Consider the following 18,601-nt stretch of genomic DNA (forward strand, 5'->3'; position numbering starts at 1 on the left):
AACCCCTTTAAGCAGGGGCGTAACTACAGTGATAGCAGCCATAGCAGCCGCTATGGGGCCCACAGTGTCAGGGGGCCCTGTCATCCAACCTGATAATAATATATGTGATGTATATATGCTGTATATGTGTGTGTATATATCATGTATGTGTGTATATGCTCTACATGTGTGGGTACAAGAGTTTATAAATGTGTGTGAAAGAGTGAAGAACTGTATGTTTATGTATATAGGTATATAAGTGTATATAAATGTATATATGTATGTGTATATATGTGAGTGTAATATGCATATTTGAAACCGGGAAGGGGGACCCCATTCAAATGTCTGCTATGGGGCCCTACTTCTACTAGTTACACCCCTGCCTTTAAGCTATAGTGTTGTGAGATATCCTAGTTCTAATCTGTAGACCTCAGATCTAGTAAGTCAAGATAAATTATTCATTCCTTCCGGCGTTTCTTTTTTATTGACAAAATTTATGGACAAAAAAGGGGACATTTGTTATCATAAATCTACATTGCTCCTATAAAATGTCACAATTTATAGACTGATTGGATCGTAGATTCTCTGAAGGCCTCATACAGATGACCATATTATGACTCCTAGATGTTTGATGTTTAATTAGATGTTCCCATACTGTGTCTGCACTTACATTAATTTTGAAGGGTTTACAATCTTTATAATTGATGGCTTGTCCATGGGATAAGCCAATTATTGTAGATCTGGAATACAATTGCAACTCCGGAAAGTTGGAATTCTATTTCTAGGCCATCAGTTTTAAAGACCTAGATAACCCTTTTAATACAAACAATAAATTTGCCCTGTTTCGTTGGACGTCATATTATGAAGGGATCTCCACCTCGAAAGCAGGACATCTAGGGAAGACCACCATCGTGATATAATCCATGTTAATAAACCATGTAGTGAAACACCTACATCTCTATAGTAGGGATTTTGTAGAGATCCCATTCTTCGTGCTACTGTGTGTATAATACTATATGATTCCATAATCTGCTTCAAATTTTCTTCAAATCAGCAAATCTCTTCAAGATGAAGACATTGGGGGTCATTTACTAAGGGCCCGATTCGCGTTTTCCCGACGTGCTACCCGAATATTTCCGATTTGCGCCGATTGTACCTGAATTGCCCCGGGATTGTGGCGCACGCGATCGGATTGTGGCGCATCGGCGCCGGCTTCCGCGCGACGGAAATCGGGGGGGCGTGGCCGAACGAAAACCCGACGTATTCGGAAAAACCGCCACATTTAAAAACCGAAAAAGTGTCGCTTGGGGAGCGCTTACCTTCACCTGGTCCGAGGTGGTGCATTCCGGCGCGATGAAATTACTTTCAGCGCAGCAGCGCCACCTGGTGGACGGCGGAGGAACTACCTTCTTAAATCCCGGCCGGACCCGAATCCAGAGCAGAGAACGCGCCGCTGGATTGCGAATGGGCCGGGTAAGTAAATTTGCCCCATTGTTGATTTGTAGGGTGTAAGGTTCTCCCTCCCAGGATTTCACCTACTTGACCAAAACTTGAGACTTTTTATACATTTACTTATATTTTACAAAGAAGAGTAGATCTGATGACTTACTGTAGGCAGCTGAGAAGAAAGGAGATGTCCATCTTGGCTGAGCATGCTGGAGACCATGATTGCAGGTAGGTCCATGTTCTGATAGGAGTAAGCTGGTATCAAGCTGTTTGGGGGGAGGCTGTGACACAGTGAGTGATATCCAGGTTCGTGGTCAACCAAGTGCATGAGAGAATGATCCGGTAAATTTGGTGGAGTTATGGGAGGGATCTCATAGTCTTCGTTGCTTTCGTTTTGACCATTGTAAGTCTGAAATTGAATAATAAATTGTCTATTAGTACGACGTAAGAAAATTGTATTGAGATTATGTTAATAAGTTTGGGCTCCAGTTCATACACAGCACTTCTTTGGGATGTGTACTTTATGTGGATAGAGTCTTAATTCTTAACGGGGTTGTCCACTTTCAGCAAATAATACAAATTTTCAATATATTTTCTGCATCAATTCTTAACTGTCATCTAGATCTCTGCTTGCTGTCATTCAACAGGAAGTTCCAGTTTAAATCCTGTGTATAAAAGTCAGTCCATGGTCATGTGGTGTCACGTAGGTGGACTGCTCATTATATCACATAGAGTATTCAGAGCTGTGTGCTATAAGTCTATAACGTCAGCCGTGCACCTGTGTGACATCACATGAAAAGGGATATAATGAGCCGTGCACCTGTGTGACATCACATGACCAGGGATATAACGAGCCGTGTGCCTGTGTGACATCACATGACCAGGGATATAACGAGCCGTGCACCTGTGTGACATCACATGAAAAGGGATATAATGAGCCGTGCACCTGTGTGACATCACATGACCAGGGATATAACGAGCCGTGTGCCTGTGTGACATCACATGACCAGGGATATAACGAGCCGTGTGCCTGTGTGACATCACATGACCAAGAATATAACGAGCTGTGAACCTGTGTGACATCACATGACCAGGGATATAAAGAGCCGTGCACCTGTGTGACATCACATGACCAGAGATATAACGAGCCGTGCACCTATGTGACATCACATGACCAGGGATATAAAGAGCCATGCACCTGTGTGACATCACATGACCAGGGATATAATGAGCTGTGCACCTATGTGACATCACATGACCAGGGATATAACGAGCTGTGCACCTATGTGACATCACATGACCAGGGATATAAGGAGCCGTGCACCTGTGTGACATCACATGACCAGGGATATAACGAGCTGTGCACCTGTGTGACATCACATGACCAGGGATATAACCAGCTGTGCACCTGTGTGACATCACATGACCAGGGATATAACGAGCTGTGCACCTATGTGACATCACATGACCAGGGATATAAAGAGCCGTGCACCTGTGTAACATCACATGACCAGGGATATAAAGAGCCGTGCACCTGTGTGACATCACATGTGTTTTTATCCACAGAAAGTAAACAATGAAGCCTTCTGTTGAAGGACAACAAGCAGAGATCTAGAAAACAGTGAGGAATTGATACAGAGAGTAAGTTGTACAATTCTATAACTTATCATTACACAAACAATTTCAATTATTTGCTGAAAATGGACAACCCCTTTGAGCATTTTACCTATCTGCATGAACTCATGGCTGGGACTCCCACCAATGACAAGAGAATGGATTTCCAAGGTTTTCTTAATTGATATAGTGGCTTACTGTATATAATTTATAGGGTGACATATTCCTCATCATCGTACAGAGAATGTATTCACATCAGTGTAGATCCCCAGTGGACACCACCAACTCATACATATGGACACATATCATGCATAAGTAATTCAACCAGTTTTGGAAAAGCCCATGCCAATTAAAGGGGCTGCATAGTCAGGTGCATCTTCTTAATATATATATATATATATATATATATATATATATATATATATATATACACTACATTATTCAGGAAGTGAACAAATGAGAAAATAACATAGTAAAGCCGCAAAGGATTGTGGGGACTCCTCTGCACATTCATCGTCCATAATAGAAATGCAAATGAGGTGTTATCAGCTCCGTGTTGGTGCTGTCAGAGTAACTCAACACTACTACAGAATGGGAATCTTAATAATGTGCCTATTGTGACAGCTGCACATTCATTCTTGGAGATAATTACCTCCAGGGAAAAGAAAAAAAACCTGGGATCGGTCAGCCTCCTGGCATTATTAGGTGTAAAAAGAGGCCAGGTTTGGGAGAAATAGATTTTAAGTTGAATGTGTAAAAAAAAAGTGAAAAATGTTTTCACGTGGTTGACAGGGTATGAAATCAGTCATCATAATGCTGGCTTTGATGTTCCTTTAGTCAGAAGATACAGCATGGTGGCTCAGTGGTTAGTACTACAGCCTTGCAGTGCTGGGGTCCTGGTTCAAGTCTCATCCAGGTCAACATCTGCAAAGAGTTTGTATGTTCTCTCTGTGTTAGTGTGGGTTTCCTCCGGGTCCTCCTGTTTCCTCCAACACTCTAAAACATACTGGTAGGTTGGTTAGACAGGGACTGTGTGCCGCGCTGCGTATCTGTGTGCGCTATACAAATAAAGGAATTATTTTTAAGATATCCCATATGCTTCCTAATACTGCTTCCCTGATTTCCCCTTTGGCTACTGTAGATTACCTTTGTGCCCCCCATGCCATATCCTACTACCATCTTGCATTACATGAGTAACATGTCATATTCATTAAACCACATCCATTGACTTTACTTGACAGAACATTTCTATTCATCTCACATGAAACAATATTTTTCGGGATGTTCTCACTAATGATCTCAGTAGGTCTCATTAACTTCTCTTACCAATACCAATAACCACATAGGGGCCTGAGTATCTATCTTGATATGACCAATAGAGAACACAAACATGTCAAGAGGTCATCAAGTCCAACAGTTTTTAATATTGCGAGTTATGTACCGTCCCATTACACCACTTATCTGCCCTCCAAGGTTTTTCATACTTTGATCTATTTTCAGATGCATCTACATGATGGTTAAGGTACTCAACTCTTATAGATTATTAAAGGAAATCTACCACCAGGATGAAGGATTGTAAACCAAGCGCACTTACATGCTAATGTGTGTTCCCTCTTTCAAGAGCCGCTCTCCTTTTAGTTTCTTATACCCTTATTTTTTTTTTTAAAAAAAGCTTTAAAAATTATACAGATGAGCTTGTGGGGCTCTGCGCTCGATTAACAACTATGGAGCCCCTCAGGCGCATTTGCATAAAGCCTTACTTTTGTAAAGACAAGGGAATAAGAAGCTAAAAGAATAGTGAATCCTTTCAGAGGAAGCACAAACCTGAATGTAAGTGTGCTTTGTTTACAATCCTTCAACCTGGTGGTCGATTTTCTTTAAATTGCATCATAGCTGGAATAGGCCCCAGGGAGAAATACACCCACTTTATATCTTGGATCCCATTTCCATAGCTAATAAGCAATCCTTTAAAAAGATTAAAGGAGCCATTACAATTTACTTCCAATAATATACAACTTCCAAAACTATAACTACTCTTTCTCTACTTATCTGACTCCTTTCTTCCTCCCCCCCTGCCTCCTGCATTGAAAGCTTCCATTAGAAGTCTACTGAGAGGGAGGGGAATAATTTTTAGGAGTAAACTTGTTATTTAGAAAGAAGTGGAGATCCTCTTCTGCAATTTCTCTTATGCAGACATAGGTTGAAGCAACAGCATAAAGCAAATTATAGAGCAGTATTGATTAATGTTACTATTAACATATGCATAACATCAGCATCTTTTTGTGTCTGTGACCATTTTGACAGCTGCTCTGTCTTCCTCTGCCCCTTCCTCTGTCTATAGACTTCTATGTGAAACAGCTGTATTCTCACCAAATTTCCTAAAAATTCACAGTCAGTGATCACCGCAGGAGGCAGGCAGCAGGAGGAGGGATCACTGCTAAGTAGGGAAGGACCATTGTATCCTAATCTACATTGAAAAGATGTTTAAACCTTGCATCTTTATAGATCTTTATAGGGATAGGGTAAATGTTTTTTTTAAACCTAGGTTGTAAAATATACACAAATAGTAGGAAATATATACAAAAAGTTCCTGGGCCCAAATGCAAAATCTCTGCCCCCATCTATCATGCGCCACTTACAGTGGCGTAACTAGAAGCTGATGGGCCCCAGTGCAAAGTCTGTGCCAGGCCCCGACTATAATGTATGGTATGTAGTAATAGTCTTCTCATATGGGAAAGTGACACCATAAGGGCCCCCTAAACCTCTTGGGCCCTGGTGCGACCGCAACCTCTGCACCCCCTCAAGTTATGCCCCTGGCCACTTAATATACCGGCATTGTCCATTGAGCTTCCAGGTGTGGAATACCTACACCCCTCGCTAAATGTAGTCATTATCGACAGATGTAAGGGTACATTCATACAAGCGTTTATTAGCCTGGCCACGAACACGCTTCTCCCCACTCCATAAAGCAGCTCAAGGTCAGCGCCCTAACACAGCAAAATATAGGATATGTCCTATATTTCTCTGTGCACGATGACAGTGAGACAACGCGTGTGCCGGGGGCTCGGGCAACATAGGAGTCAATGGGGACTGATATTGATCCCCATTACGTTCGTGTATGAGGCCTTCAGAGCTGAAATCTTAGTTGTAGTGCTTGCTACTTTTTATGTAGACTGTATCTACACTGCACTAAATAATATTCCCACCTCTGCTACGTTTGTATACCACACGATGCATCCTTTTATCTTGTACCCATCTATATGCAGAAAGATGCATTTATATGCAGATATCAGGGGCCCGTTTTCAGCCTTCTGTCCTTATAAATTCACTCATGAGCATTTTGCGTGAAAGCCCATTTATCACCGTTCATGAACACGTGATACTCATCAAAAAAAAAAAAATTCAGTCCAGTACATCAACTCTTGGACACAATCCACTAAAAGCAGCCAAAATGATCATGAAGCATGAAAGTGGGAATGCTAACTCTTCTGCTGTCCATAAATTGTATTTCTAAAAGGCGAAGGGAGCGTAATATCCATAAATGACTTGGAAGACTACATGAGCAGAATAAAATCTCTTGCCAGCATTAAAAAAAAACCTATTACTCGCAGTAGCAAACCTACTATACACATTTATATCATTGCTGTGGGGCACCTGCAAAACTGAGATACCTGAAGCATCCTCCATAAAGGTTTACCAAACTCCAATTCAGTTCTTAACCATCAGGTTTCAGCTCCCCCTAGTGGTGGCTGCAGTCTGCCAGAATAATAACATAAGAAAATTCTAATTTGCTTTCACAAATCTTTAGACCTAAAATATAATGGTAGAGACCATAAAAGAAATCCAGATAATTACTCCTCCCTCCTTGGTGGAAAAAGAATTTTTTTTTCCCTTTTTGACTACATACACGAATGTTGTTTTTGTCCTAGTACTGTAATTGCAGATGGCACACTGACACATTAATATAATGGACCCATGCACAAAAATATATTTTTTCACAGATCTGTTTGGAGGCAGTAGAAAAAACAAAGGGTCGGTCCTTTTCCTGCCCTAGCTGGAGTCTTATACAGGACACAAACAACAGTTCCGGGGTCCATTGTTTGTGTCCCTTGTTACATTAGTGGGAGCGCTCTGTTGCTGGACACCACAACTGCTAATAGCAGTTCTAAAGGTCTCCCTAGACCCGGATCTGTATACCAACCAATGTCAATTCTCAAAGACTGCCCAGGCCTGCATCTGTATACCAACCGAGGACTGCCCAGGGCCGGGATCTGTATACCCACCAATGTCATTTTCAAAGACTTTCAGGGCCCAGATCTGTACAACCACCAATGTCAATTCTCAAAGACTGCCCAGGCCCGGATCTGTATACCAACCAATGTCAATTCTCAAAGACTTCCCGCAATATGAGTAGGAATAGGACCTCCCTTATTTTTTGCATGATGCCGGGAACATGGGGACGTGTGCTAACTGTGGATAATACAGTTGTGGATATATATCCAAGCAATTTATTACACACGGACCACAGAAACGGACCACAGTTCCGTCCTTTGCTACCCGAGAAGAGCAACACAGGTAGCCTTCATTCGTGTAACTTTAAACTCACACTGAACTCCATTGTGACATTGTTCCACCTCTATTTGAGCAGCTGGAAGTTTAACTTATAGTCCACATTACAGGAACATGCAAATGTAAGCGACTTGTGAACCGCAGCCACACACCTGCTCACAGCATAAAAATGATGGAAAAACCTCTTCAGATACACAAGACACTCAAATAAAAGTAAAATCAGGCTGTACAATAACCAATCAGTCTAATTACACTGAGAAGAGCTTAGTAATCTGGTTACACAACAATCTGGGTATTCAGGCAGTTGCAGCGCAATCACTAACTCAATGGCATACATCCTTTTACGATTCACGATGGATGGGCAGGTGTATCTGTACTATACTGAATGATCAGCACAATAACGAACCTGAAGACAATGGGCCACATTCATCAAAACAAGCACAGTCTGTACTATGTGCAGTTTCCTGTGTAGTGTGCAGGGGGCGCCAGATTCATCAAAAATGGCTCCGGGTCTTTATGAATCTGGCGCCTCCTGCAGTGCTCGGAAAGTGTGCACCGCCTAGCCTTGAGGTCAAGTCCAATTTGACTCTTGTGTAGTGGAATGGTCAATTACAATTTGTCGTGCAGAATAGGGACAAAGTGCTTTGGGGTCGGGCCAAAAGCACTTGACAATCTCCCTTAAAATAATTTCTTATTATTAATACTAGATTCACTAGTCACCAATATGGTAACACAACGCTGAAAGAGAACAAAGTCTAACATAGGCCAAAACCTTCGATGCCGACCCAAACTTTAATTTGCCACCTTATTAGAACCCAATTGACAGAAGACAATGACACCCTCCATTTACTTTGATGCGGGGCTCTCATTAATTGCCATGTTTGGAAGCAGTCGCTTTAAATTCACACATATTGCGAGCCTCGTACATAGAGAAAAGAATACATTATACCATATTGATTTGTCCGGTTTGTAGCACACTCTATATTCCCAAGGTTGCCTATCATTTCATAAGAAATAAATTGAGTAAAATCCATGCTGTTCGTGAATGCCTGGCTGGTGCAGCAAGGGGTTAAGCCGAGAGCTGGAATGTAATAGAGCAGACAAGCTTGGAAGCATGTTCTAATGGATACACTAATGGAATGGCCTGCGAGGGGCACATCTAGTATTCAGAAAATGCATTGCTCCGGCTGAATATTTCATATACTGCCTCATATATAGCACTTGATTGTGTGCAGAATGGAACATTGAGGAACATTGCGGAATGATGTTCACTGAAAACATATTTATATATAACACATAGGTACTCATTGGTGTATAATGTGTTCATACATTATACTCTTGTAGCTAAAATGATGGTCCATATTCTACATTATCTTGTGCAGACATTACTATAAAAATAGTAAATTTTTACATATTTTCGTACTTTCCTTTCTCCAGTCCCAGTATGATTTTTATTTCTTAGTTCCTGTATTTCATTTCACCTCCTTTCACTTGTACCTGCAATACCAACATCGGCCATGCAGAAGGACCCCTGAAACCCCCACGATCACCAAGTTAAGACCATGTTATGGATCCCGTATCCTGTGGACCCGGTCAGACCCCCATTCTCATGACCTGTGTGGGTCTCCTGATTGAGACCCCCACTGATCAGCAAGTTAGACCCTATCCTAACTTGTTTGGTGGGAAAACCCCTTTAACTGATATATTTTATTATTGTAGCTGCAGAAAAACTAATTTTTGACCCTGTAACAATTAGATTTTTAAAAAAATGTTTTCTGTTATGGGAACAAAAATCAATAAAGCTTCATTACAGACACCTTACAGATGATCACTGCAACCGAGAGCTAAACTAAAGCATCCAGAGAGCTTCACCAGAGGTCACAGTGGGAAGAGAGGTCTGTCTGTACCTGGGGGTCATCTGTAAGTCGGGTGTCCGTAAGTCAGGGAATTCCTGTACTTAAAAATAAAAAAACTTTGCTATGGATTCAGGATAGTTCCAGCATAACTTTCAATCTATTTATACCTATTCTCTGATCATTCTGGACTTAGGAGTGGTGCTAATCAATGATTGGCTGCATCTATTGTATGACTAATAATAAGGACCACCTACATGACTCTACAGCTTGGTATAAATAGGAATTTGTAACATAGGACCCTCGACGGGGCCTCCATAGCATTCCCTATTGTAACACCATACAAGAATTACTAGAATAAATTTTAATAATAGAAGAACGTTGTGAAGTTTTTATGTATACGCTACTGAATAAGCAAGTATGAGTTCACCTCTATCTCACCTAAGGTCATCCCGGGCCTTAATAGGTTCCTCCCTGGGTTCAGCTCCCGCTTCTTAATACAATTTAATGTATTCTTTTACAATGATTTCTTTCTTTGCAAAGGTAGAAACATGCGAGTAACAATCAGTAAAGCCTCGCCTAGAAAACACAAGGTCATGCCTGAAAGTTACCAGTTATACATCATGGAGTCCAAGTATTTGGCAGATAAGAAGGACACCTGCAGCCACAGACAAGAGGTATTGTTTCATGTATCTTTGGAGTGGAGTATAACATAGCCCCAGGAATGACATATCATTTTACGTTCTCCCCCGCTGCCTGCTTTTATGGCATGCTGTCCTCATTTGCAGGAGAATAACACATGAATTATTAAATGTTACGCTGTAGAGTGAACGCCTATGTGATGCTCAATTAGATGTTGGAAGAACATGTGAAGTTATGAATATTGACAAATGTTTTCGAGCAGACTTTGGGTTCCGTCCGCCATTGACCAAGTGGAAATAGACCCTGGTAGCCTTCAAATTGGGTCGTCTATTCAGGTTCACTAAGAGGATTGTTGGATACTAAGAAATGTCTCCAGTATTTAGCTGGAATTGTTTGTGCCATTGTTGTGTTACAACCTAGCCTTCTTGATGCTCCTTTGGTTCTTTGGTGGACTAGTCCATTTCCAGAAGTGGATTAAAATATAGGCGGTTTGGGTGGTAGCCCGGGGCCCAAGCCTTCTAGGGGGCCCATGGCCACCCAAACTTCCCACCAAGGTCCTGAAACCACAGGAAGAAGGGACACATCCTCTAATCCCCAAAAAGCTTGATTCTAGTACCATATGCAGGAGGTAAATTAAGGACTTGTAGGGGCTAGAATATTCATACAGCTAAGAACCCATGGTAGTCTTAATTTGTCCCTGTCCATTTCTATCAAATTAGCAAACTAATTTTCCCTAGAAGTTTGTAGAAGAGAATCGCTCATGGCCATACATGCCATAATATGGCAGTCCTGCCCAATTTGGAGTTTCAGACACAAGAAAAGGAGTAGAGTGGTTGTGTTTCGAGAATTTTTTTTTTATAGTACATTAAAATTGGAACAACCCAATAGTTTGATTGGCATTGTAACTGCTAATAAGATCATGGCATATCCATATAGTAATTATAAAGACTGAATGGAGTCTAAATTTGCGTATTGGTGATGGCACAGATTGCGGGTGTTAACCATTTCAATACCACTGGCAAAGGGGGTGGTGAACCCGCTGGGGGTTGGTGAACCCACAATGTTTGGGTCCATGCTGAACATTGTGGGTTCACCACCCCCAGCGGCATTTAAATGATTAACACCAGCAATCTGTGCCATCCCCAATATCCAAACCACACTTTTGATCAAAGTTTAGCTGAACTTGGGGAACCAGAACCTGAATGGGTTGGCTCGTCGCTATTTACAACATAATTTTGTTGTTCGGATCTGTTCAGCCATAGTTGTAAAAGATTGATAAATCTACCCTTATTTTTGTGTCTGTGTCTAATAGACTTCAATTGAATTGGCCACAACCTATCGTAATGGTCTCATCAAACAGCTGATTGTGTGGGTCCCCGGTGTGGGACTCCTATTGATTTCATTTTGTTCAGCTCTCCTAAGTAGAGATACGCAACCAATCTATTTATTGCTTTGTATATTCGGTTCAGTTCTGACCATTTTTAGGCACCGATGTGAATCAGAATCTCTTCTGCTTTGCTTTAGACGAATCTTACTATGGTAGTTAGCTAATAGGTCGTTCATCCCAGAGCTTAGGGAAAGGGAATAGGTGAGGGAAATGGAAAAAAAATTGTAAAAAAATTTACAGAACGAGATAGGAGATTTTCATGAAACATCTGTAGGGGAGTTTGTATACCAGTACCTCGGACATTTGTAGCAACGTTGGTTTGGACCGAATAGATTTGGACCCGAACCAAATCTTTTGAAAATTTCAGCAAAGCTTCAGTAGAGTACATCTACTAGAGTGACCATAAACTCATCTCTAATCCTAGGGATAAGTAATAAATAAAAGCTGGAATTGCCCTTTCATCTTTGACCCTTCTGGTTCTACAAACAGTAATTATTTAGAAAAATTGCCTTAAAAATGCCTTAAAAACACATGCATAAAAACACATCTACAGTATTTTTTGGACTATAAGGCGCACCGGATTATAAGGCGAACCATCAATAAATGTCTGCTAAAACGTCTAGGTTCACATATAAGGCGCACCGGAGTATAAGGTGCACCTGATTATAAGGGTGAATGGCCAGCAGGTGGCAGACCTGTGCAAAGTACATGGCAGCTGTTGTCTGTAAGTACGGTTCATATATAAGGCGCACTGTACTATAAGGCGCACCTTTGATTTCTGAGAAAATCGAAGGATTTTTAGTGCGCCTTATAATCCGAAAAATACGGTAAACTAAGGCATCCCAGGTCCCTTATATGTTTCTTCTTCACAATCCCTCTAAACACACAGGAAATAACTGCTAAGCCAATCATAGTCTTTTGCTGTGACCCACCTCAGCTAGTGATTGGCTAAATACTTATTTCCTGTATATCAAAAAGGAACAGGAAGTAGAGACCAGTAGAGACATGAAGCATCATGGGAGGTTTTTTTTTGTTTTTCTATACCATTTTGACCTTTTTTAAAATATATTTTTCAACCCTGACATTGCCACCAAAGTGTTAAATTTCAAATCTTAATAAAAGCAGAAAAAAATCCAGGACCCTGTGTATGTAACACCGATGTGCAGATGTGTCGCCAGGCAGAAGAAAATTGCTGCATTTGCAAAAAGAAGAAAGAAAAACAAGATATGTATAGCAGAACTGCAATCATTTTTATGGGATGTGTTATCGGAGGAATGGTTATTGCATTTATGAAAAAAAAAAAAAAAAACCTGAAAGAGAGAGACTTCTGCGGAACGATTTGATAAAAATAAGGAGAGACAGATGCAGCAAAGAGAGAGAGAGAGAGAGAAATGGGATTTCTATGGCAACGGGTTTTATTAAGTAAAATCATTTCAGCGATGGCATTATACAGCAACTGACGTGATGAAAAAAAGAGATTTTTTCTCCTGAAGAAGAGGCAGAATACATTTCATCTGCAGGAGAAGCTTCCGAGCTTGGAATTGACACAATTTGCCGAGCAGATTTTAGATCAATCACTTATTTGTAGAGGTTTTTTTTTATTGGGATTTACTAATTTTTTCTATGTCATGCAGGAAAAACATTACAGGGTTATTTAAAGGAACAATCATTCCGGGACAATGGAGGAGCGGAGGAAATGGATTCGAAAGAACATTCTCATTAAGACTTAACCCCTGCTAGACATGGAGAGCTACATCGATGATGAGAATGGAGAATATACTGTATACTGGATATGCTGTATATATCTTAGGTCTTAAAGGATATCTACTGCCAGGATGAAGGATTGTAAACCAGGCACGTACCCCCTCTGATAGGATTTCTCTTCTTTTAGCTACTTTAGCTATTAAAGCCTTTCAAAATTATGCAAATGAGCCTGAGGGGCTCCAGGCTTCATTTGTATGTATTAACCCCTCAGGGTTATTTGCATAATTTTTAAAGCCTTTTTTCCTTAAAACAAGGGCATAGGAAGATTAAAGAAGAGTTGATCCTTCCAGAGGGGGAATGCACCAGTATGTCAGTGTACTTGGTTTACAATCCTTCAACCTGGTGGTAGATGTCCTTCAAAGGAAATCTACCATTAAAATCCGGGACACTTACTCATAAATCGAGGCACCATAACTGTGGTAATATTCTTATATTTGTTATCCATGGCCTCCTTCCTTCTAAAAACAGGTTGTTACACTGTGCAGGAACATGTCTCACCCTTCTCCATCAGCACTCCTGCACAGTGTAACAGCCTATAAAGCTACAGCAAGGAAAGACTTTGGTAACATCCCCACCAAGAGCTCTTTGACTCATTAGCATAATTTTCTAAGTTGGTTTTAGAAGGAATAAGATCATACTTACTCTGTCACCACTTACCATTTGCTGCCATTCATGTGACCCACAACTAGCAGGAATCGGGGATTCCTAAGTCATCCTGTGTCCGGCTGACATCCAGTTGATTGAAGGGGGACCTGCAGATATTATGGTCGGTACGCCCCCTCTTACATAAACAATCCCCCTCCAACCACTGACGTAGACACGGTTATTATAAATAGGGGTGTACAAACAGTAATGACTCGGGATGTCACAAGAAGGCCCAAGTCCTGCTGCTGGTTGGTTGAATGGTTAACTTTAACATAATAAGTATAATATGGGTGACCCTATTCAGGTGTAATACTTACCGTGTTAAAATTTGACGTGTCCAACCCCTTTAAGGCTGTAAGCAGCCCATCTATGTTTAAAGACCACCTCTTCATAGATTGGGGTTAACTCTTTTTAAACCCACTGAGTAGAAAGCAGACCAGGACAGTCCATAAATCTATGAAGCGAACTAAAAATTGTTGGCCAATATTCTGGCCTACATAAAATCTATAATGAGTTGTCATCATGGGGGAATCACTTTAAGAAGGTTAATCCTAGTTACATAGTAAGAAGATTGATAAAGGACATATGACCATCAAGACATAGTAAACAGGGGTCCACTAGCCAAGTTGAGCCTCTTGCCTCAGACGGCACCGAGTTTAAGTTCACCCCTGATAGTAAATAATTGTATTCACATAATATGACACCTTATTATTCTGATTTTTATCTTTCTGCTGTTATATCTCCATATGCTACTTCTCTAATGAATACATTACCACCTGGGTGTTAACAATCCACCATGTTAAATGGGTGTGTCTATACTGACTGGTCAGGAGGTCTTTAAAAGTAGCCTCCGCTACGAAAATATTTTTCAAAGGGAAAAATTTGCCCTAGCTCTTGATAAATCCCCCCGTGGAATTTTGTATTTCTCCTTGTTGGACGAAATCTGGCAGAACCTGTCTTTTCTGGAGATAAAACAATTTTGGATATCCGTGTCTGCTCTTCAGTGGCCACCCATAAGATATTGTATTGCTGAAGCCAAGTGATAGACTTATAATTCACAGATAATAAGTCGTCTCTATAAGGCATCCTCGTAATGACAAATGAAAAGTAATATCACGAAAGATCGACTATTTGCTAAAAAAATTTTAAGGACAAAGTACACTGACCTTCACGGAGCCAGAAATCCTCAAAACATAATATTTCATGTTAGTGGATCCTGGTACAGAACACAATTTATTCTCATCCGTTTCTGCACGGCCTCTCGTTCTGTACTGGTGACCACTAGATGGTGCCTGCATACTATCTGACTGCATCATTACTGGAGTTTTGGTCATCATTGGTAGGGTTTTGCAAATGATATGCAAATAAGGACAAACCAAGCAAATGTAAAAATGTAAAGATGACAAGTTTTTTTTTTGTATAAGTCTATACTGTTGCTCATCCTTATCTCAAAATTCAACCAGTCAGATGTGAGGTGCGACCACTCGACCACTGCACCAGTCAAGCCAGTGATTGGGCGCAATGGTTAAATCATCCAACATTTTTTATTAGGGTCTGAATCTATTCACTTCAAACCAATTTTGGTTCAATTGTTCCGGAAATTGGTTTATTGCCTCCTCTAATAAAGCTGATATCTTGTTTTATCAATTTTTTAAAGATTTTTTTTATTTTGTTTGCCCATCCCGAATTTCCTTATCTCCCTAATCTCTAAGAAACTGCAGTAAATATAAATTCTATTCATTGCCAGAAAAATGGCAGATTTATACCAAACCTATGAATCAACAAATACATTTGTTATTCTCTAGTGGTCACCTACCCTGATATATTCAATTCTAGACCACATTCAAACTCAGAGCACTGGATCTCTGAGAGGGTAGGGAGGTCTTAAAAAATTGTAATCTGGACATACCCTTAAAGGGAACCTGTCACCACATTTTCACATATACAGCCAGTGGCAGGATCCTATAGAGCTCTATTAACTGACTAACACCCTTCTTTTAGCTAAATATTGTTTACCTTACATCCCAATAAATCGCCTTATACCTTCCCTGGCATCAGAGGGGGCATACCATCCTTCGGCTGCCCACTCCCATCTAATCCTCCCCATGTCCCATGGCTCTTCTCAGGGTAACATCATTGCAGGTCCTTTAGCCTCTAAGCAATAGCAAACTGTACCCCATGTATTTATCTGACCACATGAAGTCACTGCAGCCTCCATGAACTTCTACTCCTCTCCATTCTCCATGGAGGCTGCTGTGATTTCATGTAATCACATACATGGAGTACAGTTTGCTATTATTAGAAGGCTTAAGGCCCTGCAATGATGTCACTCAGGTCACATGATATGAATGTAACACAAGGCACAATGAAAGTAAATAGAGCATTATATTTCTGTAGTTGCATATTAGCAGACAGTCCCTAAGTACAAGCAGACAGAGCAGGGATTTGAAGAGACACAGAGCTGTCAGTCACAATAATGGGGCGTGGTTCATTGACAGCCCAGGAGAGAGAAGAGTCACAGATACCAGAGATGAGTTAGAAAAGCTCATTTGCATATCGGAAAAAACGTCTGTAATTAAGGTACAGTGCCCCACCGGCAGCTAATTTTAGGTGATATGGTGAGGACTTTATCAGCAGACATTGGAAGTCAGGGGGGTCAAAACCTTGTGACAGGTCCTCTTTTAATGTAAATTTGCAGTTTTATAAGGAATATAAAATGTCCAAAAATATATTCAAAGTTATCTCCTCAATCAGTAAAGATTTCACTAATAAATTATTCTCTACCCGTACCCCAGCACCCCCCCCCCCCTCCACCCCACATAGGATTTCTTGCAGTGATGTATTTTGGTCTTCTAATAAATGTTCCGTTATTGTTCATCGAGAGAAAGCGACATTTCCTGAGATTCAAACTCTCTGAGAATTGTTGGAAGGAAACAGATTTGTCTGTTGTAAACACGACTGCATTGTATGTAGAAGCAAGTCTCGCTCTCCCCTCTGGGCATGATGTGGGGAGGGTGATTGGTTTTTAGATTACGAGATCTTTATTCTTTACATTTTCTACTTCATCTCTAGTATACAAAAAGTGCAGACCGACCTAAGAGAGGAAGATGCAAAGCAACTGATAGAGATGAACGGAAAAAAGATGCTGCAAATCTGTGCTGACCACTTGTCCCTGTGTATTTCAATGGGCTCTTGTACACATCTGTGGAAGAGCCCCCGTCATTGTGCATGACCCGACTGTCCGAGATGCAAAACTCAGAAAAGGTCCTATTCTTGCCCTTGGGGCAATCTCTTCTCCTGTCATGAGGACACAAAATTTTTGGGAGCTTTAAGCTAATGATCCTGAACATGTTAGTCGATGCTAAAGCTGGATTCACATTAAGTTTTACCTCTTTGTTGTAAGGAGTATGTTGGACAGATTCCCATGGTGTCCATACAATGGAGAACTATGACGTATCCCACTGTATGCACATACAGTAGGATACATGATCCTGCTACTCCCCTTCCCCTGAAAGCGGAAGGAGGAGCAAACATGGAAGAAACAATGTTCAGGGTGTTTCCCCTACTGATGTCAATGTCCTTATATGGACCTCACATTGTGTACGCTCAGTGGAGGCCCAGAGAGGGAGGCAATATGGCCTTCACCTGAGTGTATACATCAGCGTATGCCTACCTGTATGTCAATGTATATGCTCAGCGTATACATCAGGAGCTTCTCTGTGGCATACGATGAGCATATACAAAAACAAGAATGGAATGTAGGCTAGGGGTATGGCCACAATTGACTTTTCCTCTCCAAAAATGCCCATTAATCCATGGCATGGGCCTATCCAAAACCCTGAACTTGAAGAGAATGGAAGTTGCAGCTGAAAAGGCGCCAATTGCTTCCAAGTTCATGCAGTATTTTTATGTGGCTTCATAAAGCTGATCACTGCAGATGCCAGGCGTCAGTCGCAATTGACCAACTATGTAGGCCATCAATAGTAATTTTTGGAAAATACCTCTAACCATAGCATTTCCTGTTGAATAGGATACATATTGATGTAGTTTCTTTACTTCCTACCAAGCAGAGTGCTATACATGGTACCATGCCATGAGAGTGGCTGTGAAGCCTGGTGCACCTTGGAAGTGGCTGGGAAGCCTGGTGTGCCATGGGAGTGGCTGGGAGGCCTGGTGCACCATGGGAGTGGCTGTGAGGCCTGATGTACCATGGAACTGGTTGTGAGGACTGGTAAGCCATGGGAATGGCTGTAAGACCTGGGGCACCATGGGAGTGGCTGTGAAGCCTGGTGCTTCATGGTAGTGGCTGTGAGGCCTGGTGCACCATGGAATTGGCTGTGAAGCCTGGTGCACCATGGGAGTGGCTGTGAGGCCTGGTGCACCATCGGAGTGGCTGTGAGGCCTTGTGCACCATGGGATTGGCTGTGAGGCCTGGTGCACCATGTTAGTGTCTGTGAAGCCTGATGCAACATGGAACTGGTTCTGAGGCCTGGTGCATCATGGGAGTGACAGTGAGACCTGGTGCACCATGGTAGTGTCTGTGAGGCATGATGCACCATGGGGGTGGCTGTGAGACCTGCTGCACCATGGTAGTGTCTGTGAAGCCTGATGCACCATGGGGGTGGCTGTGAAGCCTGCTGCACCACAGGAGTGGCTGTGAAGCCTGATGCACCATGGGGGTGGCTGTGAAGCCTGCTGCACC

At 41.5% G+C, this 18,601-nt stretch overlaps 1 protein-coding gene across 6 annotated transcripts in view; it reads right to left on the minus strand.

Annotated features, from left to right (window-relative positions):
- TOX2 (TOX high mobility group box family member 2) overlaps nucleotides 1-18,601 on the minus strand; it is a 92,463-nt gene that overhangs the window by 30,826 nt on the left and 43,036 nt on the right. For all 6 annotated transcript variants that reach the window (XM_072112206.1, XM_072112205.1, XM_072112208.1 and 3 more), the window contains one exon: nucleotides 1,589-1,834. In XM_072112206.1, the coding sequence (XP_071968307.1) occupies nucleotides 1,589-1,834 (246 nt within the window). The remainder of the gene's footprint in view (nucleotides 1-1,588; nucleotides 1,835-18,601) is intronic.

Source organism: Engystomops pustulosus, chromosome 6, assembly GCF_040894005.1.
Source record: "Engystomops pustulosus chromosome 6, aEngPut4.maternal, whole genome shotgun sequence".
NCBI classification, from domain to species: Eukaryota; Metazoa; Chordata; class Amphibia; order Anura; family Leptodactylidae; genus Engystomops; species Engystomops pustulosus.